This window comes from Gallinula chloropus (assembly GCF_964237585.1).
Source record: "Gallinula chloropus genome assembly, chromosome: 3".
In the NCBI taxonomy this organism is placed as follows: domain Eukaryota; kingdom Metazoa; phylum Chordata; class Aves; order Gruiformes; family Rallidae; genus Gallinula; species Gallinula chloropus.
In genome coordinates, this window is record NC_140087.1 from 101,857,230 (window position 1) to 101,879,270 (window position 22,041).

At 36.9% G+C, this 22,041-nt stretch overlaps 1 protein-coding gene across 2 annotated transcripts in view; it reads right to left on the bottom strand.

Moving 5' to 3' along the window:
- The window catches only part of SH3YL1 (SH3 and SYLF domain containing 1), a 49,885-nt gene that overhangs the window by 20,052 nt on the left and 7,792 nt on the right, over positions 1-22,041 (bottom strand). The window contains exons 2-9 of one of the 2 annotated variants that reach the window (XM_084261676.1): positions 17,375-17,485; positions 16,261-16,374; positions 15,786-15,850; positions 12,490-12,602; positions 9,782-9,910; positions 9,270-9,414; positions 8,520-8,592; positions 7,773-7,829 (exon numbers count right to left, since the gene is read on the bottom strand). In XM_084261676.1, the coding sequence (XP_084117802.1) occupies positions 7,773-7,829; positions 8,520-8,592; positions 9,270-9,414; positions 9,782-9,910; positions 12,490-12,602; positions 15,786-15,850; positions 16,261-16,374; positions 17,375-17,485 (807 nt within the window). Of the gene's footprint in view, positions 1-7,772; positions 7,830-8,519; positions 8,593-9,251; positions 9,415-9,781; positions 9,911-12,489; positions 12,603-15,785; positions 15,851-16,260; positions 16,375-17,374; positions 17,486-22,041 lie in introns of both variants that reach the window. The other variant, XM_084261675.1, reaches the window with a different exon arrangement.

Sequence of the window (22,041 nt, forward strand, 5' to 3'; positions counted from 1 at the left end):
TATCAAGATGGATTGGTAAAGCTTCACCCTATTGTCCCTGCAAAATGATCTTCATTTCTTAGATTAGTGTCAGCTTTCACCTCAAGTCAATCAAACACAAGGCATTTTGCCGCAGTCTGGATACCAATCCTGTATATCCATCACTTCCTTGAGGTCCTGTTTGGCTTCTATTAGTATTAATGAAGCAGAAGCTCACATACTCCCAAAGGCTTTTCTAGATAAATAGATAGGAAAGCAATTTAAACTTGCTTTTGTCTAACTACTTGAACAATACAGAAAGAAAATACTACCTAATGCAGTACACAGCTTTGAAACAACTTTTTAAGCATATATTTCATACATATGCTAAAAACCTTAAGCTGCATGCTTTACAAGGGCCTCAGACAAAAGACTTTCATCTATACCATTTAACGTTGGTACACTCACATGAACAATTTCACATTTTAACTGCTGTGAATGAGAATTATCACGTTCATGGTGCTTTGCACTTCAAAAATAATGGTGGCTTGCATTGAGATTTTTCCTATGATTTAGCTCTAATTTCCTAATTTTTATTCCAAGCTATTAAAAAATGCTGAGAAAAAAAAATGTTTCCCATGCCAGTATATCTGGTTTATATTTATTATAACATCTCTGCCAATGCCCTGCACACATCAGAGACCCCAATTTCATCCTAGCGTGTCTGACCTCAATCTCTCTGTGCCTCATTGTATTTTGAGTTAGCTGATTATACTCGGTAAGTTATTTGTTTCAGTATGACCAGTCCTGCATGCTACATATTTTCCTCTCAGCTTGCCACAGCATAAGCCATAAGCAGCTTGATTATCTGACTTATTACATTCATGATAGTAACAGTACGATCCTAGTAAAAGTGAATCAGGGATAAAAACAGTCTCACAAATAATTTCCTGGGATTTCCTGGGTTTGGTTAGTATTAAGAAAGAGCTCATAATAGCAAGAAAATTAATACTGTGAAGGACCACCAGATGGGTGTTTTATTTTTCCGGTAACTAAATATAAACATGTCACAAGCCTTGCCATGAAAAACACAAAAATAGACCAAGCTTAGCTAAAACTCTTTAAAAACAAACAAACAAAAAAGGGTACTTTAGTTACTTTCCAGAGGGTTAACTTCATTATGTTTACTAAACTAGTAGACAATGTCATGAAGGATTATGACAGATACATCATGCATCTCACTCTGTAAAAAATTTCTAGAACAAATATCTATTAGTCACACTGAGCTGTCTTACTGATCTTAGAGTTTATAATCTGCTGGAGTTTCTACTCAAATTGTAGCATAGAAGGAACAGATTACTGCACAGCTTGAAGAGGGTTCTTGCTTACAATGTGAAATAGTTCTACAGCAAATCTCTGCCTTTCTTGGAAAAGGCATAATTCAATAGTGCTTTTCAGTTCCAAATACACAGCACATAACCACAGCACCTAAAATCAGATATGGGCATATTCCTTTATCTGAATTTGTTATTTTAAATATCACAATATTTAAAAATAAAATAAAAGTCAATATTAACTGGTTTACAGTTAATTATAAAAAGTGTCTACTCCGCTTCCCCATGAAAACACACAATGGGAGAACAATTCCACTGACGAGTTAACATCCTTATCTACAAGGAGTAAGAGCACAAAACTACCACAGGAAAGTATGGGAAATTAAATTGAAAAAATGCCTTCCTGGATCAGCGCTCCATCAGGTGGAGCAGATTATTTATCTCTGAGTTCTCATACCCCCACTAATGAATAGAATTTTTAAAAAGAGTACAGCCTATGAAGATGACTCAGGGCCAACATTTCTGAAACATCAGCCAGTCTCAGTGACTGAAATAAATCACATTTCCATGGAGGATTTAGTTTCCAGTTCAAATGCAAAAACCTTTCCTCCCCTCCCGTCCAACATTGCAAACCATGGAGTTTTCCTCCATCCTTAAAACCAATATGTTTTGGATTCCTTCTCTCTTACAGGTCTATGCAGATGGTACAAAAAGCATTTTCTCACCTTACCCAATTAAAAGCTAAAAGTTTTTGATTAATTTTTATTACAATTCAAGATGAAAAACTAATCTGCAGAATTACTACCACCATTTTAAACCATCTTGATCCAGAACAAACAGAAACAAAAATTGCAACACTGACAATATTCTAGAAAGACAGACTTTAAGCCTACACTTTCTGACAACACAAGAAATGCAAGAATTCAAGTATTACGCTAGGAAAAAGTCAGTCTGAGACCACAGATATACCTGAATTCTATTGGCTTCAAAAAGGATGAGAATTGAAAAATGCCCAAGTCAAAAGTCGCTCATTAAGAGATTTGGGCACATTTATATTTCTCTTATAGTGCAGTTGTCAGAATTTTTTCTTTCAGTGGGTATTTCTAATTGTGGAACTGCATAGCTGATACAAACAGCTGTATAAGTTTTCCAATTAAACTTGAGTTGTTCCAAAATAGTACTAGCTTTGTCAAAACTAACTTAGGAGAAGCATATCAGAAAGCTAAGGTGATTGCTTCAATAGGAATTTAGCAAAGTAAGCCTATGTTAATGTTGCAAGCACAGAGTGATGGTCTCTTTCAGCAGCTCTAACTGAAAATTCCATTGTAATCAGAAGTCCTAATTAATGCAGACACAGCTATAATGGTGTCCACATTCCAGGTTATATTTTGTGTTTTCCCTGAATTTGACCAACGTTATCCTACAGGGTAGCAGATTTTAAAACAATAAGATCATAAGTCAGATGGAAACTAAACTGCAAAACAGGCATGCAAGTAAAATTAGTGAGTGAGGAGGTGAAGTCACCAGTGAAAATCATGCTATTGCCCTCAGAAAACTGCAAAACATATGTTTTTAAGCTTTTAACCTCAGAAGCAGTTTATGAATTCCTAACCCACATAATTATGTTGGCTTTTAACTGTCAAATCCCCCATAATGTACTAACAAGAAGAAATTCACATACAGACCCTCAAGTTTCCTTGACAAAGGAAAATTCTTGAAATCCTTACAGCAAACAGATTTTCATAGATCTATTGAACCACCTGACATTCATAGATTATTGAAAGAAACACTGAGATCATCTCTGAAATTATAGAGAATTGGGCCAGATCTGATTCCTGGAGAACTGTAACCATGAATAGCAGCTGGGATTTAGTTAACAAAAACCAAATTTACCACAGCCTTATGGTACCACCTGATCAGAAAGGGCTCATACTGTCTCAACTGTTTTAAGATAGAGTAGCCATATGTAAGGAGGTTAAAAAAAATAAACAAATAAATAAATAATAAAAGGGTAAGGACTGGAGTTTAGTCCAAATTCAATATGCCATTTAGGAGCTCAAATCTTACTGAGCTCAGTGAACTCAAATCTCAGTATTCGGTATTTGTAGCACTATTAAAATCTGAGAAGAAAGAGAAAATTACTTATGACAAAGAGCTCATCAATCTGTTTAACAATCAAAAGAAAGATCAAGGAAGATCAAAAGTTGTTTTGATTACAGCACAAGTGTCTCAAAGGGAACAAGAGGGGAACAAAACAAAAAAAAAACTCCTCTGGGAAGGGAAGGGCTCTTTAATAGTGAAGAAAGCTACAACAAACATCATTGTCTAAAAGCTGCAGACAATTTCATATGGGAAGGCATGAATTTTTAATAATAATGTTGACAAATCACTCAAGCCATCAGTGAGGGAAGGAGGGGTTTTTAGCTTCTTAAAACCAGTGACAAATTTCTCATCTGCCTCTGTGTTCTTCATCGGTAGAACTGATACTGCATTTCTTTGAGTATTTAAGAATACAAATACAAGCTGAATGGGGTAGTAGCAATGTGTTATTATCCTCATATTATTCTTGAACTAAAAACTTTCTGCTGAAAAAAAACCCAGTTAGAACCTGTATTTTGTTCTTTTCAAAGCTATACCATAATCAAGTTTGGGTGTGATGAATTTATGCCTCAAGGGTTCAATGTCTGCAAACAGATAATTTATTCAGTTTGAAACTCAAAATAAGAGGGGACATATTTTCCCCAAGATAAAATTAAATTTAAAAATATTTAGTTCAAGTACATATGGAAAGTAAGAAAGCCACTGACCCACCCTCCAGTTCACAAACATTCCTGAGAGAGAACATGTTACTGAGCAGAGGCAGAATGAAACACTAAGTCTACACACATTTTCAAGGCCAGAGTGCTCAATCTCATGATGAACCTGGATAACTGTGAACAAACAGTGAAAGAACTGCCTGAAAAGGAAGGCTTTTTGCATTTTCATTCCCATTCTTGCCTCAAGTCTGTTTATTGATTTTTTCAGCATCTTGGCAATTGTAATTCTTTTCCAAACATGCAAACTAGTCCTTTTCTGATTAGCTGAGCTGAAGAAAAATTAAAACAAAAAATCAGACTTCTGATTCTGAACTAACTGCCAGCTAATGATTCCAGTTCTGACCAACATCCACTTTACTCCAGACCCTGCTTTTACTAGCAGATATCTATAGCTGCTGCTAGGACCTCATTTGGGAAACAACATCACTGCAACATTTTCAGAATTCTGTAGAATTCATCAATCTGTTAGGATTTACCTACAGTTTTTGTTACTTGCTGTTCTACAGCAGAACCACAAGTAGAAGTATCTAGAAAACACAACACCAGTGAAAAACTATTATCTAGGTGACAAACTATCAACCTAATTATCTACAAAAACTACCCTAAAAGACTAAACTTCTCCTAAGCCTATAGTGCCCAAGTAGTCCACTAAAGAATCATGGGTCATATATATTACAGATGTCATACAGAGCTCTGCAGAATCCTTCTATCCAGATAAAGCAAAATTAGACTGTGGTACTAAAGCTTGGAAGAACCAATCCATCCTTTTACTGGATTGCACAACATTGAAAAGTAGAAAAATAAAGCTGCAACTCTCTAATTCCAGTAAGGCATGAACTTTCATACTCAAAAGAAATTTAATTTCTTTATCTGAAAAGTCTCCAGAAAAAATCTCTACTATTGTAGAAACTTCATACTTCACTGAATCATAGCTACAATATCAGCTATGAGTTGTTGTGGTTTTTTTCCAGAATTGTAAAAGGTCTCTAAAAATTATTATTTTTTTTAAATAGCATTTGTGGTATTTATAAGTTTCTGGAACTATTTTAAAACATTACTGAACCTCATTTTAAAACTAAATGCATTACCTTAAGTATTATTCAGTTACATGAAAACAAGCTATGTGCATCTGAGTTCAAGTATCACATTATCAATTTAGAAAAACATGTTTTTCATTTAACATTCTTCTTGCTTTTGAACCAGGTTATATTACATTACATATCTGGATAATTCAGGTCCCCATAAAATAATTAAAAATGTTTCATCCACAAAACTAACTCTTCTTCCATTTAATGAGAAGAATTAATCTTTCAACCTTTCTACTACTTTTGTAACTATTACAAAACCAAAAACTCGTAACACAATGCCAACCTCCCCCCTCCCCACCCAGAAGTAAGTCCTTGCTACTGGCAACCCAGACAAGCTTGGTGCTCAGCATCAAAACCTACCTTTACACCAGACATTATACCTAAAATATAGCTTTCTGGAGATTAGTTTCCTGCGCTCTCCTAGTTACCTAACAACTTTTTTAAAAGCTAGAAAGATGCAGAAAATGTTGAACTTTTTTTTTTCCCAGACCACTGTAGAACATCCGTTGCAACAGCTAATCCTGCAATAAAGATCGGCTAGTACGATCTATAGCTGCCAGGCAGCTCTGATGAAATCATCTGGACTATAAACAGGCAGGAAGAGATTACTGAGACAGGAGGTATGGCCTTAAGGCTCCTTCAATTCCATCACCCAGTATTAATACATCCATTGTTACTGATGGGAAAGGGACTGCAAGTCTATTACAGCCCCCATCTACATGCACGTACGTGACAGTATTGAGATACTTGGGGGGAACTGATATTAACCCTGATTTTTCCCTGTGGTAAGAACAATTCTTTAGCCTTTCAAAACATATAGTACTTCTTCGGATTCAGATACCATTTGAACTGTTATCTGTGGAAATACTATCTGCAACAGAAGGCAAAATATACCATGCCAAGCTTGTATGGTGAACAAAATAGTGCTGTGAGACAGCATTTATTGCAGGAAGTGGCACTTATGCAAGATCCCACTGCCTACTGTGCTCTCCAAAGATAATCTTGTGTATTTCTAGAAATCATTAGGAATCCTCAGTAGCATATTGATTGAAAATACATTTTGAATTCAAAGAATCCTGAAAGCCATCAACAGTTCTCTCTGGAAAATTTCTATATTGTCACTTGCACCTGAACGGATGAACTCTATCTTTATTATAACAAACGTTTGTGAAAGAGTTTCCAACTACTTTAGAAACCTCTTTTCTGTTGGTCAGGATTTTTTTAAGATGGTGAGTTTAGTTTTAATGGCAGGAAGACCATTTTTTCTTTCTTTTTTGGGTGACAGCCACTGAGTACAGATGACTAGTCATCAGTCTTTTCCTGGTACAATAGTAAATTTTGATTCTCAGGAAGTCTCTGATCTGCTGAAGTCATATCAGCAGCTCAGCTTAAGATCCTCCTACATCTGTCCCCTCAACACCCCAGCCCCCCACAACCCCAACAGCATGTATGGGAAGAAGATATGAAGGAGAATGTAAAGATAATAACACATATAATTTATCTTAATTTTTAGCAAAAATATCTAATTACATGAACCATGAAAACTACAATCATGATTTTGACCTTCAGATGGAAGAGTTTAAGTGTTAAGTCACTCTCCCTGAAATACACTTTTCACTGTGATGAAGCTTGATTTTAACTTCATTTTCAAAAGTTCTTTCGTTTCATTTTATTTTCAAGTGGTGAATGCAAACTGTGAAAACGTGTATATATTCACATATACATGCACACATAAACCCACACACATGTAATACAGGATGCCTTGGTCTCTTGGTTTTGATCCAGCAGAAACCACTAAAACATTTATCTAATGGACAATACATTTCATGAAAGAAATAACTTAGTTAATTGACTGAAACAGCTAACAGCCCTTTACCTGTGAAAGAGACTCCTGGCAGGAGAGAACACTATAGCAGCCAAATGAATACAACCACTGTGACAGTAAAATATTTCCTAACAGATGACAAGTTTCCAGATGATGGACCCCACACTGCAAATACTACACAGTAAGATTCTCCCATTAGAACTGAAACCAATTTAAGAGAATCAAACAATGAACAAGTAGTATCTTTTTAGTATAATGCAGAGTTATCTCAAGTCAACCCAACTCAACACAAAAACCTCAAGGAGTATAACTGCAATGGAAGTCTGTGTTTATGCTAGCATAATCAGATATGACCTGTGGAAGCACTTTTTAATTAATAGAGGAGTTATAGTGCCTTGCATAAGGAATTGGACACGAGCTTGTTGTATCAGCTTTCTTTTTCTCCTCAATTAGGTGGTAATGTAGAACAGTTTTACTAGTTTCAGTGCATATTTCAAATTCACTGAAAAAAGCAAAAGAAGTTTTGCTGTTCAGAAAAAGAACACTATTCTTTGAATGTAAAGCCTGGAAATAAGAATCACATTTATGAAATATTTTCAGAAGAGCATGGAAGACCCTGAATCGCATTTTAACACATGAACAATGACGAAAAATATGTATGGCCAGATACTGTTAGATGTCTTTCAAAGTACTTTACAACTTCTTGGACTCCACACTGCATTAATAAGATATGTGCAAGCTTAGTACTTACCCACAGAGGCATAATCATTTGGAAGTTCAGGGTAAAGTTTGTTTGTGTTCTTTTTAGCTGAAAGAGGAAATTGAGTAGCAAGTTATATGGCATACTAACTTGTATTTCATACCCTGCCTTTCTATCATATGTTCCATAGTTATAAACTTACTGAAGTTATCTAAGCACCAGAACAGAAGAAAGAAATAAGGACTTTGCTGTATACCTTTGTTCAGAGACATAAATCAGGTTAACAACAGGAGCCACACAGTAAAGCCCCACTATAACTGAGAGCATTTTGGTGACAAACTGTTATGAAGCCAAAACTCTGACTCCTCTGCTCTACTGAGACCTCTACCTATTTAAAGAAAATGATGACCTAAAAGAGAAGTTTGAGTTTTCTAGAAGCTGGAAGTTTCTAGAAGTAGGAGTAGCAGTCTCCAGCAGGATAGTTCTTTTTATGAAGAAGTTTAGTACCACGTGGCTTGTCAGTATCCAATAAACATGAATGATTCCTTTGAACTATTACATGCTTTTGTAACTATACAAACACTACTTCTCTAGTGAATGTTAGAAAGAAAAGGTTTGTTAATATAAAACAAACAGAACCTTTACCCAACGTGCTTTCAGTGTTTGCCCAAGGAAGAGTATTAACAAAATATTTTCATAGAGACAGCTACTATTGTAATAACTGCATAACATCCACTAGCTTTAATGCTTTAATTTTATATAGAAAATAATTTAATAATTACCAAAATGTTTTCTAACCTGGTGGTGTTGGCCTAACGGTGGGTTTAGGTGGCTCTGGTCTTGATGATGGTCTAGCAGGTGGGTCATTTACCTAAAATGCAAAATTGTTTTTAAAAAATTGCATCACACCTGGAAGTGGGTGGTAACTTCTGAGCCTAGAGGTATGTCAAGTTACACTGAAAAAAACTCCAAAACAAACACTCTTTCTCCACTGAAATTGCATGAGCTAGAAGCACACTCAAGAGCTAGTGACATACCAGTGGCTAAAGTAATTCAACGTGGATTTAACAAAGATGGAAGTTAATGATTATCCATCAGCAACATCAATACCTACAAGAAAACGTCTTCTATAGTTCTCAGTATTGCACTGTAAATGTGATTGCTTGAATGGAAGACAGAAAAAAAATAATTAGGACTCAAACCTGCTTTGTTCATTATTTCTAAATTAACTTGATTAGGAATAGTTGAACAAACTTTTCTACTATCACCTCAGATTTGATTATGCACTAATATAACAACAACAAAATATTTTGTTATTCTGGAGGAAGCAAAGCAAACCCAGGAACATTCTTGATCAGAAGAGCCTACCAGGGCAACACCTGAACAAATGTGTCACTCATTTGCTGTACCTGCAATGTGTCATGCCTTGAAGCATCCCACAGAGAACATAAGAATGCCACATCATCATCACCATTAACCAGAAACAGTTCAGGAACAGAAAATGCCTATGTGAAGAAGATGTGCACAAACCCTTCTTTGTTCCCTTACAGCTTTTCCTGGGTTATTTTTTTGCTCTTCGTTTTCATATACTTCAGTGAAGGATGCTAGAATTTCATAGAGATCTTCTGCCTGCGCCGGAAAAGGCACATCACCCAGCAGGATGGCACTAGCCCGAATATCCTGGCCATAAAACCTGATACAAAAGAAGAGATGCCAGGTAGATCATCATTATATTTCACTGTTTAGATGAAGCCATCTTGTGCAAATGCTCCTCCCTGTTCCCTGGCCCCACATTTCTCCTACTGAACTTCTATTGAAAAGTGACAGAACAAGCTCAATGCTCTAATTTTTTAATTATAAGTAATTGCAGCAAACTCAAATGCCTACCTACCACCTTATTTCAATATGCTTTTTCACCAGCAAAATTTTGTTCCTGGTCATGCAGTATGCATCAGCTAGGCCATTTGAAAACCAATCTCACAGCAAACTGAAGAAACACACACCACTTCTGCAAGACATTTTAATAGATTCCTTGTTATATCAGCTTTCTTGGAACTTACTTGCGATTTGTTTCTTTCCTTTCAATTAAACAGGTTCCTTCTAGAGATACACCTGCAAACAGTCCTCGAGATTTGCAGTATGTATAGACAGCAGCAGAGCTTCTCAGGGCAACATCCCCTTCCAGGTTTCTAGAAGGAAAAAAGCTTTGGTTCATACCCTTGAATACGGCTTTGCAACATGAACAGCAATTTGTCTTATTATTTTAATCCTTCCAAAAGCCTGCAAGAGTTTCACTTTTCTCTGGTCTTACAAACTCTATCGAATGTATTCAGGTGGGTCAGACTTGAAATCCATTTTCAGTTCTTAATTCAGACAGGACCCAGTACAAAGTAATTAATTTGTTTGCTAAGGTTTCCTCTGAAGCACAGAACAACATTCCCTCATCTGAATGCTCCACATTAGACATTCTCTTGTATTCAGCAGTCAAAAAAATTATAATTAATGTTTTAATAATGTTTTAAAACAATCTGATTACATTTGTGGTGATTTGTAACTACATCAAATATATCCAAATCTTCCATAACTTTATGGGGCCCAAACCAGCACAAAATACTTCAAGTAAGGACTTATCATGTCCCAACAGAACTCGAATATTACAATGTTTGTCCTACAGAGGATCACAGAATATTTTAGGTTTGAAGATACCTCAGGTAGTCAAGCAGTCCAACCTCCTGCTCAAGAGGGTACAACATCAAATTGAGATCAGGTTGCTGAAGGCTTTGTGTAGCTAGTTTTTGAAGACTTCCATGGCGACAGATTCCACAGACAGTCTGAGAAACCTCTGACAATGCCCAATTCTACTCATGTGGAAACCTTTTTTTCTCATACCTAGTCAGAATCTTCTTTGCTTCAATTTATGACTACCATCTCTCACTACCTTGCAAAGCACCTCAGTAAACAGTTGGACCTGTCTTGTTGGCAATCCCCAGTTGGGAATGCAACCTCTTAGAAGATCTCTACTGCAGGTTAAATATACTGGTATTTCCCAGCCTCGTATTTCATGTGCTTCATGATCCTGGCTATCTGGGTAGCCCTTCCCTGAACACACTCAAGTTCATAAACATCTACCTTGCACTGTGGGGCCAAAACTGGATACAATATTCTAGGTACAGCCTATAAAGTGCCAAGGGGAGCAATCGCTTCCCTTATATACTGGGTACAACTCTGTTGATGCAGGCCCCTATATCATTTTGTGCCTTTGCTGTTAGCATGCACTGCTGACTCAGCCTCTGGTCTACCATGATCCCAGCATGTTCTCAATAGGGCTGCTGCCCAGCCTGGCAGTCCTTGTCTGTATAACTGCAGGGGTACAACCAACCGAGGGTGCAGGACTTAGCATTTGTCCTTGTTTAATTTCACAAGGTTTATTGTTGGATCTTTCCTCTAGGCTCTCTAAGTCAGTCACTCTGAATGGTGGCCCTGCTCTAAAGTATATTGTCTGCAAGTCCTGATTTGGTGTCATCCACAAATATGAAAAAATTTACATTTGCTCCTCCAGGTCACTGATAAAAGTAAGCAGGTCCCTGAAGAGTCTCCTAAGGAGTTAGGAGATACCTGGCCTTTGAGTACAAGATGAATTATTTATCACTGTTCTTCAAACCTGATGGTCTGTTTTTTCACCTATTTACTAGTCTGCCCAATGCTGTCATTCTAGTCCATGATGTCCCAGCTTGGACATGGATGTTGCAGGACAGCATACTGAATGCTTTTTAAGGCCAAAGACATCCACTGCCCTTCCCTGTTCCACAGATCTATCTCACTTGCAGAACAGGTATCAGCTTACCCATTTGTTTTTTCAGAAGGGTACAGTAAAAACAGAGGCATAAGGAGGCATATGTCCCATGAGAAGAGTCTGATGGAACTGGGCTTGGTTAGCCTGCAGAAAAGATGACTTGGAGGGAACCTAACAGCAGTCTTCAAGAATTTAAGAAGAGGGAATCAAGAATATGAAGCCAGGCTCTGTATAGCAGTGCATGGTGGAAGAAGCTATAGATATAAATTAAACAAGAAATGTTTTGATTGGATTTAAGACAAAAACTTTTACAATGAGGACAGATGAGCAGTAAAAAAGATTGCTCTAAGAGCTGGAGCTGTCTCCATCTTTGGAGTTTTTCAGGACCCAATTGGAATAAAGCCCTGACATCATAACAGACCTTGCTTTGAGCAGGAGATTGGACTACAGATCTCCTAAGGTCCCTTCCAAATTACATTATTCCATGATCATATAATCTCACCCTTCAGAGGAAGTTGGCTTAACCACTAAGGGTTTAAAAGTAATCATTTGATGTATTTTTAATTTATTGTCAGGCAGATCTGTGGTGACAGAAAGCACAGGCCCATAGACCAATGGAAATAATAGTTCAATCAGGCACAGTAGTGCCTATGCTTATCACTGAGCCCAGCCAAGCAGTCTCCTGCAAAAAGAGAGTAAGTTTCAGAACACTTTCCTTCTAGCAATAAATGCCTTTTTTGGGAAAGAAAGAAAAAGAAGAAAAAATAGAGAACAACAAGTGACTGAAAAGGTATAATGCTACAAGAAAATATGGCCTAGTCAACATGCAGGTTGCACGTGACTCTTTTGACAAACAGTCAACAGGTTGTTTTGTAATATATCAAAAAAGTCTTGTGAATACATAGCTTTAAAAGCTACCTTCCATATTTCACAACATATTTAAATCACCCCATATTAGGAAGGTATTTTACTCACCTCCCCAGAGGTCCAATTGCCACAGTAAAATTTCCTCCAAGTGTAAGATTCCCTCCTTTGGCAAAAGCTTCTACTGCTCTTTCATGATTCAGTATTATTACTAAGTCTGAAACCTACAACATATCAAATAAAAGTAGCCTACTTTTAAAGAAGAAAGTTAGAACGGCATGGGAGAAGAGTCTTATGCTTTGCAGGAAAACAGATGGGAGCATTGAAGATATTCCCTTCCCCAAATGAAATTAGCTCCACATATATCAAGGTTTTAATTGAAGCAAGATTCTTTTGAAACAATTTTCATAACAAAGTTGATACTTTTTCTGCAAGATATTCAGAAACTAAGAGTCCTTTCACTTACATTTAAAAAAAAATTGATTTTTTAAAAGAGCAATATGGTCAATATGTGACAGACAAAAGCTGTAACAGAAATGCTATTTTAATTCAAAATTTCCTAATTACAGACATTTTAAGATGTGAAACAATCAGATTAAGAAAATAACTTTATTCCTGATATAAATGAATTAATAACAGCAAGATGGAACTTAGTAAACAAAAATTACCTATCTGTCCAAAAATTAAATAAAACTAAAAAGAATAAAGGTTTCCCATTATTGACAAAATTTTATTTTCTTGATTAAAAATTAGAGGTTTACTGTGTATCTAAGTGTGTACATGTACATATATATATATAATATTTAAAAACACTTGAATATATGAGCTATAGCAATTTCTTCTAAACACTATTAAACCAAATAATTAGAGAGCTAACAAAGTATTTTTGAAAGATGCAAAGGCAAAATTTAAAAAAACAGTTTAGAAAATAATTTGTTTGCCTGGCTAGTAAAGCAAAATTAACATATCAAAGAACTGTTACTGTTCTTTAAGTAGATGCCTATTACCATCAGTACTGTAAAACTTTAACTCTCTTCGAGTTAAAAAAAAAATCCATGTAAGTCTCCTACCACTTTTTTCCCAAACTATGAAGCATTCTAAAGCAGGAAGAAGTCTTAAATACAAGCATGATCATATAACGATCACTATCTTACCTAAAAGCTCAGTAAATGCACTACATGCATTAAAAAAAAAATCTGCATCAGTACCAGCCTGTTCAACAGAACAGATTACACTTTCGTAGCTTACAATGATGGACTGCTTTATTTTAAACAGATGTGCCTAAGGACTACTGTGCCTAGACTTGCATCTGATGGACTTGACTGAAAGCCAGGTTCAGAAAAAAAGCTTTCAACTTACCCCAAGTTCCAAACAGTGACAGCAGGGAATACAAAAGGAAATACTAGATTATTTGCAAAACAAGGCTGGCCCAGAAGTATTACACACAATTTAAGGGAGGCCTTTGTTATTAGCCCCCTGATAACCTCTACCCCATCCCAAACAAAAGATGACTGACATGAGTAGTTTTTGAATCATCCAGGGATGGAGAGAGAGAATGCAATTCAAGATGCTGCTACTTCCTTTTTCCCATTAAGAGGATGAATCCACAGCTAAAGCTCAATGAATCCACAGTGAGAAAAACCTTCAAGGAAAGCATTTAGATGAATTTTAAAATTTGTCTTTAATTTGAGGTAGGGTGTTGTTTCTCTTGGAAAAACACGCGACCACTATCACTTCTGAAGTCTCTCAATTCCTTCTTGTTTAATCCTACTCATAAGTACCCCAACTATGTCCAACTACAATCTCTCCTACAGGAATAAAATGCAACCAGTTTCTACAAGGTTTAAGTTTATGCATGACTAAAAGAATGATGAAATTGGACTCTGGGCTCCTAAGCCACTTAGGTATTTCTGAATAGCATCTCTTTTCTAGAAGTAGTAAATAAGATTGTGTTATAATAATGCCAACAAAGAACAGTATTTTCTAAGCTGACTAAAATTTAACATGAAGGGCACAATATTGCTCAGAAGAAGCACCCTCTCAGAAACAGCTTCTGTATTGAAATTATTTGAGTAAGTATCAATAGTAAATGGCAATCTAAAATATCAGGTGGCGATGTTTAAGCTATGAAACTTTTCCTTTAATCAAATTATGTTTAGTCTCATTGTCATATAAGCCAGAAAACCTGAAACTCTGGGGCTCAAACCCAATGTTTTGTAATGTGTTCATATCCTGTAGTCATGAAAAACAAGAAAAAAACTTCACAAAAATTGAAAATTTTGCATTCACAGCATCCTTTTAAAAGTGCACAGCCATAATGCCCAAGATCACACACTGAATAATGAGGATACAATAAAATACTGATCCACTGCTCGATATGTGAGTGCTGGCTGATTGGCTGCCAGGACAGGGACAGTTGGTTAGGTCATAGGAGACGCTGGGGAGACACCGTGGGGGCTGGTGTGGACCACCCAGATGAGCTATGCATGGAAAGCCAAGTTGGATGGGGCTTCGAGCAGCCTGGTCTAGTGGAGGGTGCCCATGGTAGGTGTTTGGAACAGGATGATCTTTGAGGTTCCTTCCAACCCAAACCATTCTACGATTCTTCGGAAGAGCAGAACGCCCATAGCAAGAGATCTGGTTGGCAGCATACTACTATTACTCTGATTTTCTCTGGGAATTGGCAGAACAGAAACTAAACTGAAAGAGATGAACAGAACTGGAGGCAAGGGTGGGAAAGAGGAGGAAAGATGGATACAAACAAGGATGAAGGAGCTGTATGGTAGAAGAAACAGGAAGCAGATACAGAAAGCTGTCAGGGCTCCTATCAACAGGATTTTACTGCGCATTTGAGAGTCCTTTACTCAACTGTTTCTGCTGGCTGGAAAGTGGCTCATCTTTTGTAGCATTCCTTCAGAGGAGGCACCTTCAGTTTTGGTGCTCCAAAACTGAAGGGTGAAGTCAGTAATCACAAATTAAGGCGGGGTACCTTAGCTAGGCTCCATTTTACTCAACCTTCAATTCCTCTCACTGTTTCTTGCCAGACGAGAGTCCTTGTGCTCTTTAACAAAGCACTTGATACAGTATTAAGTATAGGACACTTCTAATTAACTTCAAGTGGCCTATATGTGAACTGTGATGGGAAGTTTTCCATAAGGAAACAATTCAGTCTGAAGAAGTCAGAAATCAAGGAAATAATCTGTTATGCCATTTCTTTTACTTTAAATCTGTCCAGGCAATTAGACTGATCAAACCCCTATATTTTCTTTGTCTTATATAAATGAATTTATAACAGCTTTTTTTACACAGAAAAATAGATCCTATCTCACCAACACTTTGATCTTTTTTGCATTTTAATTTCTTGCAAAAAAAGTTACCAACAAGTTATTTAAAATGTAAAATTATACCTCAATTCCAATTTCAAATCCACCACCAAGGCCAGCAATTCCTATTGCAGAAGGAGCAGACCAAGCTGTCATGCAAAACAAGAAAAATTTTTTGAAATTTTAATAAAAATCAGTATTTCTTGCAACACGTTATTAGAATTAAAAAATACTAACAAGTATAAATCTTTATATAAATTATTTATAATACAGTTGTCCACGACTGGACATAATTATTCTAATGAATGGTTAACTACAGGCTTCTATATTTCAGACTTTTCTACAAAGATAATGAAAGCATTATTTAAATCTGATCCAGTATAGATTTGTACAGTGTAGATTTGTAGGAACAAAATTTTGAAGACAGCTTTCAACACTGTCACCTGCTGGCTTGACTCACCACAAATCTTGTACTTTATGCTGTGAAAAGAAATAATGAAGAAATTGTTTTTTTCCTTTTAATTGTCCCATGAAGTAAAATCAGAAAATATCCACTTACTTCCATTAGGAAGACGAGCTAATACAATTCCACTTCCACCTCGAGCAGTCACCAAAAATCCAGCTTTGATAACAGACAAAACTGCAAGGCCTTTGGCTTTAGCTATTACGTGGGCTGAAACAGCAAAATCATTTATTCAAGGTCTTTTAAGAGTAGATCAAGGAGAAGGGAGAAATAAAACTCTACATTTACCAAATCTGGACACATAAGAGTCAAATAATCAAAGCAAAATTGTAAAGAAAACTGCAGTAAAGCTGAATTGATAATGACACTTCCACACTAGTCAGCCACAAAGTTAGTCACAGGCCACATTAGCCTGCACTGATCTCTACACTGCCACACCTACTTCGCCTATCCTGGTTAGCTCATACAGAACCGGTTTACTTACTGCCATGAACATTGTGTGTGAGCACCCTTAGTTAGATAAAGAGGCAGTAAATAGTTGACATCCATGTCTGCACAGATTTTTGGCAGACAGGAGTCTGAATTTAGATCACAGTGACACACAGCAGCCTAATCAGCTTATATCATTAGACAAATGTTTGTGGCAAATAAAGTGTCATCATCCTGCTAGTCTTATTATAGGCCTTCTGGAACATACTAGATATAAATTCAAAGCCACAACCAGCAATATCAGATGAAAGAAGACATGAGAAGAAACACAGAATAACAATTGCAAAAACAAACACGAGAGTTTAATCAGTATCAAAGGAGAAATGTACCCTGACCTCTTTTTTTCAACTTATTACCTAGCTAATTCTGGTAAGTACAGACATTCAAGAACTAGAGCTACTCTTCCAGGTTCTCCTGTAAGTATGGATATTCACAGGGTGAGCATGAGACAGTCCATCCACTCCAGAGAGAAGCCTTCCTGTGCAGATATCCCATGCTTGTAAGCATGCAGAAGATCTCTCCCAGTCAGTAATGGCTGCCTAGAATACAGCAAACCGAACCCTTTACTTCAAAAGTATTTTCACAAAAGCTATGGCACCATTGCTTTTCATTCCTCCCTAAGTTATGGTCAGTGAAAACAGAGAATTGCAAAAGAGAGCAGGATTTTAAATGAGGGAAGCACTGGGATTTTTAACTGAATCAAAATATTTCCTTTACTCACGAGGTATGATTTTATCGGGTCCATTTCTTGAAGTTATTTCTGTGAATTCTCGCAGTATTTTAGCTGCCTTTTTAGCTTCTGACTTCAAGTTGGAAGGTATTGGGTTATTCACTGTAAAGCATGAAAGAAATAAGAAATAATGTTTATGCTCAGGATAGCTCATATAAAAACAAATTGGTGTAATTTGTATGGGAAAAGTGATTCCTTACAAATGAAGAGTAAAGCAAACAAACAAGGAAACGGCAAATACAAGAAATTACCTTCTGCATCAGACCCACATTTTGTCTCTGATGGTAGTAACAGAATATGCCTGGACCTTTTCCACAATCTGTTCCCTTTGTAATTCCACAGAATCCGTACCGATAAGAGCAAGAATGTTGGAGGTTATTCCTGCCACTATTTACATATGAGCTTGTTGCATATGAATTTGTCCAATGCCTTTTCAAACCTGCTGATGTATTCTGCAGCAGCGGTTCACTACTTGCAACTTAAACAAACACTTGATCTATATTAATCTACTAGTCAATTCCTGCTAGTTCAGGTCTCATGAATATGGGTGAGTAACTACCATATCCCCAACTTATCTACTATCTTTATGCTTTTATAAATAGCCACAGCCCCCCCAGCCTTCTCTGCTTCTTCAGAAGTCCCAGCCTTCTCAGTCTCTCCTCAAGGTAGCTCCTGCATCACTCTGATCACTCCAATTGTTCTTTTCTGAACCACCATCAACTCTGCTGTTCTTCAAATCCACAACAGTTGACCAATGGACCAATATAGCACTAAAAGGTTAACATCTCTGCTCTTTCTGTACATTAATGAATAGCATTTCCTTTCCATTCCAGAGTTGAACTTGCAGCATGGTCTAGCAGTGAACAAAATTCTGTTTGATACCAAGAAGTTTCCTTTATTTCCCATTGAAGTGCTTATTAATATTTTCTCCCTGATGTGATCCAACAAGAACACCCTCTGTAGAGTTCAACTGTGGAAAAAGTAGGGATTAAGGATAGATTATGTTTACTTTATAAAACCATAGATCACAGTAGCAAACACAAAAAAATCTTGAAATTTATTCCCTAAATATACAAGATCATAAATGCTGTGTAAGAGTGTAGATTACATGTAGATCTACCAGATTTACTGAACAGAACCAAGTATAAAATTTTAATATTCTGTAACTGTATATATACATACCATTTTATCTATGAACAGTACTGCTTTACCTATAGATTTACAAAAAGAGGCCTTAGGGCAGATAAAAAGATATGAGTTGCATTAGCCTTGATTCTTATATCTACTAAAATCCCTTAAAGCTTAAATTATTCTTGTTTTCCTGTCTGAACATATCAACACCCACCATTTCCCATTTTATCAGCAACGAATTGTAGTGGGACATTGTATTGTATTCATGACCCTGCCAGGGCAGGTTCAGATTAGATGTTAGGAAAAAAAAATTCACTGAAAGAGTTGTTGGGGCCTGGAACAGGCTGCCCAGGGAGGAGGTTGAGTCACCATCCCTGGATGTGTCTAAAAAAAGGGTAGATCAGGTACTTAGGGATATGGTTTAGCATAGGACAGGAACGGTTGGACTTCATGATCTTAAAGGTCTTTTCCAACCTTGTGCTTCTGTAATATATTGTCAGATCAAAGACACATCCAGCCCCATGTCTTGCATCTGAAAAGAACTAGCAACCATATGTCCATAAAATTCCACCGTTTCTAAATTTACAAAAACATAGAAAAAAACTGCCAGTTTCAGTCAGAGGCAGCCTCAATTTTTAACTGCTGTTCCTTTAACATTCATCCACCTCTTTATTCTGGGCAACTTTCCCACCCAAAGCCATGAAGGTGAGGACTAAATACCTTTTGAGGTGAAGTCAATGAAGCTTGGAGAGCAATTCAGTTCAGACTAAGCAAAACTCCTAGCAGCAAGTCAGCCAAGTTTCTGTCCAGGCTCCATTGACTAGAATTAGAATTACACCTCTAGTTTTCAAAGTGAACTACATTCCTCTAGAATGTTCTCCAACCAATGAAAGATGACTCCCAGAATAAGAAAGATTTTCACATCTAAGACTTTGAACCAGCTTTGTCTGTGAAAGCTTGTAGCAATGCTTGGCTTTAGTAAAAATGCAGCGCTGAAGAGTTTGAAGTCACAGCAGCCACCACAAGGTTGTGCAGAAATACCAGCCTCTCAGAGTAGAAGGAAATAGATGAACAGATGCATGACTAAACTGTGTTGTGCTAACAGAAAGAAGACACACTAATTCTGTCTCCTTCAGCCCTTCTGTTTTCAGGAAGTTAGGATGATGGCCAATTACCCATGTGTGAAGGGACAAGGGAAGGTGAAGGTCTAAACTAAGAAATCAGAATTTTAGAAAAAGCCAGTGACATGTGCAATTTTCTCTGACTTTGATGGACTAAATTGTAAGCTAGCTTGCAGGAGCTTTGCATTTCTTCCTTGTTTCACCAGGCATGGCTACACAGACAAAACAAGAAGAGAGGCCAACTTAGACCAAACACAACATAAACAAACAACTGCTTTTGGTAGATTAATGGACTGGACTGGAGCAAATGCCTTCATTGCTTCTGTTATTTGTACTTGACATTGCATTTTCAAGGTCAGAGGGGAAATGTTGCCAGGACGCTGTAAGAGAAAAATAGGAAGGTTTTTCCTTTTCTATGGAGACGTGTTGAGGCAGTCACAAAAAGACATTGCAACACCATTCCTCTCAAGAAGGCATGAATAAAACCACTTCTAGCATATTATAACTTGTAATTCACAATTAATATTGTAACAGACAGTGCGTGTCCATTTGCATAATCAGGTGAATGCTTCTGTATGTAGGTTTCACTTAATGTATTTTGTAAGTTCTAAAGGTCTTGATTTTGGGGAGGGTAACCTACCCACAGTCTTCCCAAGATACACACTTCATGGCACTTTATTCTTCTTTTTATTTTCTTCTTCTTTATATTGCTCTATAAGAACGAAGTGTAAGATATGCTTCATTTTAACTGTGGTAGAATGGACAGTTACACGCCCAACTGTGCAGGACTCCTAGCAAAGCGTTTAAGACAACAAAAATAAGATGTGTGCACACTGGAGATAAAAAACCTTATGGAGATAAAAAAACATTAAGCAGCAAAAATGAGCATTATCCAGCTTCTAGGCTATAAAGGAAAAAAATCTACTTCTGTATTTCTCTCACTGGTCTCTTATCTTTGTATGCATTCTGTCCTCTCCTTTGCTCCACCTCATAATTTTGAGGCAGATCTCCAATTCATTTCTTCTTACTATGAAAAAGGCTCTTATTTCAAACAGATTAGGAGAGAAATCTCTCAGCTAAATCCACTGAGAAATTGAGAAGTTTTGAGATCCGGAAGTCTGCAAACAAGGAGATGAGATTAAAAAAAAAAAGTAAAAATTTCCAGTTTTCAAATACATTTTGATTCAGAATTTCTTCAGAAAGATTTTATGTTTCTGTGCATGAAGCAGTTACTGTTTAATTGAAGGCAACTCTCAATACAGAATTGGTTTCAGAATCAGGTTTTGGTCACACCTTGGGGTGGAGGGAGGACATCAAAGTAATCCTTTTCAGTCCTAACTTTGAAAGCATCATGAAATACCTAGGCTGATTCATTATATTCCTACCTGGTTTATTTTTATCCTGGTGTTACTATTTACCTGCATTATGACTCTAAACAGTATATTCCCAAATGACAACTTTGCACATAAAGATAACATTTGTTGAGCAAACTGAAAATGACGTATTTCCACTCCAATCCCTCCTAAAGGGTATTCTTTGTGCCACTTATAAGGTTCCTTTACGACCAGGGAATAAGGGAGATGGAGTGAGATTCCTCACCCAGCTGTACACATGAACAGTAAGCACGTAACCTAACTTCCCACGTTCAAAATAACAGCAGATAGTTCACTTTCTCCCTGTGCTATTCATTGCATGCATCGATATTGCTTCTACATGCCCTGGATACCTACAGGAATTCACACTTCCATTGTCCCTCATTTCTTACCTTCCTGACACAGATTAAAGCAAATTCAGGATTAGTTTTCTGAACTAGGAAACAGTAGGATGATTTGACAACAATGTTCTGCCAGTTACTTTGCAAGGAGCCAGATCTGTGAGTTTTCAGATGTGGCCAGGAAATGGATGATATTTTTAAAGCACAGCAATGATATTGGGGAGAGAAGGGAAAGAGAAAAGGAAGAGATTGGATATGCTGCCAACTGAAGAGCTCAAAGCTACGCCTTGAAGGGTTGCAAGCAAGTTGAAAGTAAAATGAGTTACATCCAGATTTTACTTTAGACAGCAGCAGGTACAAAAATTAAAGTGACTTTAATTGCAAATAAGCATGGCACAGAAAGCTTTCAACAACAATGGACATGATCAACAAGCCACCTGTTCAAACACTTTCCTTGATGTAAACCAATACAGTTACTCAAAGCAGTTACCATTATTCCTTCCATAGTGTCTCTCTGCGATTTCCTTTATTCACTTCCATAACATTACATAGATACTAAGGAACTAGCAGGATGCCTACAAGAGTCTTGAGGAAACGATAACATGTTTAAAAAAAAAACAACAACAAAAAAACCCCAAACAAGCAGCCTACACCCTGACCTTAATTACAGCTATTACCATGCCTGATAAAGC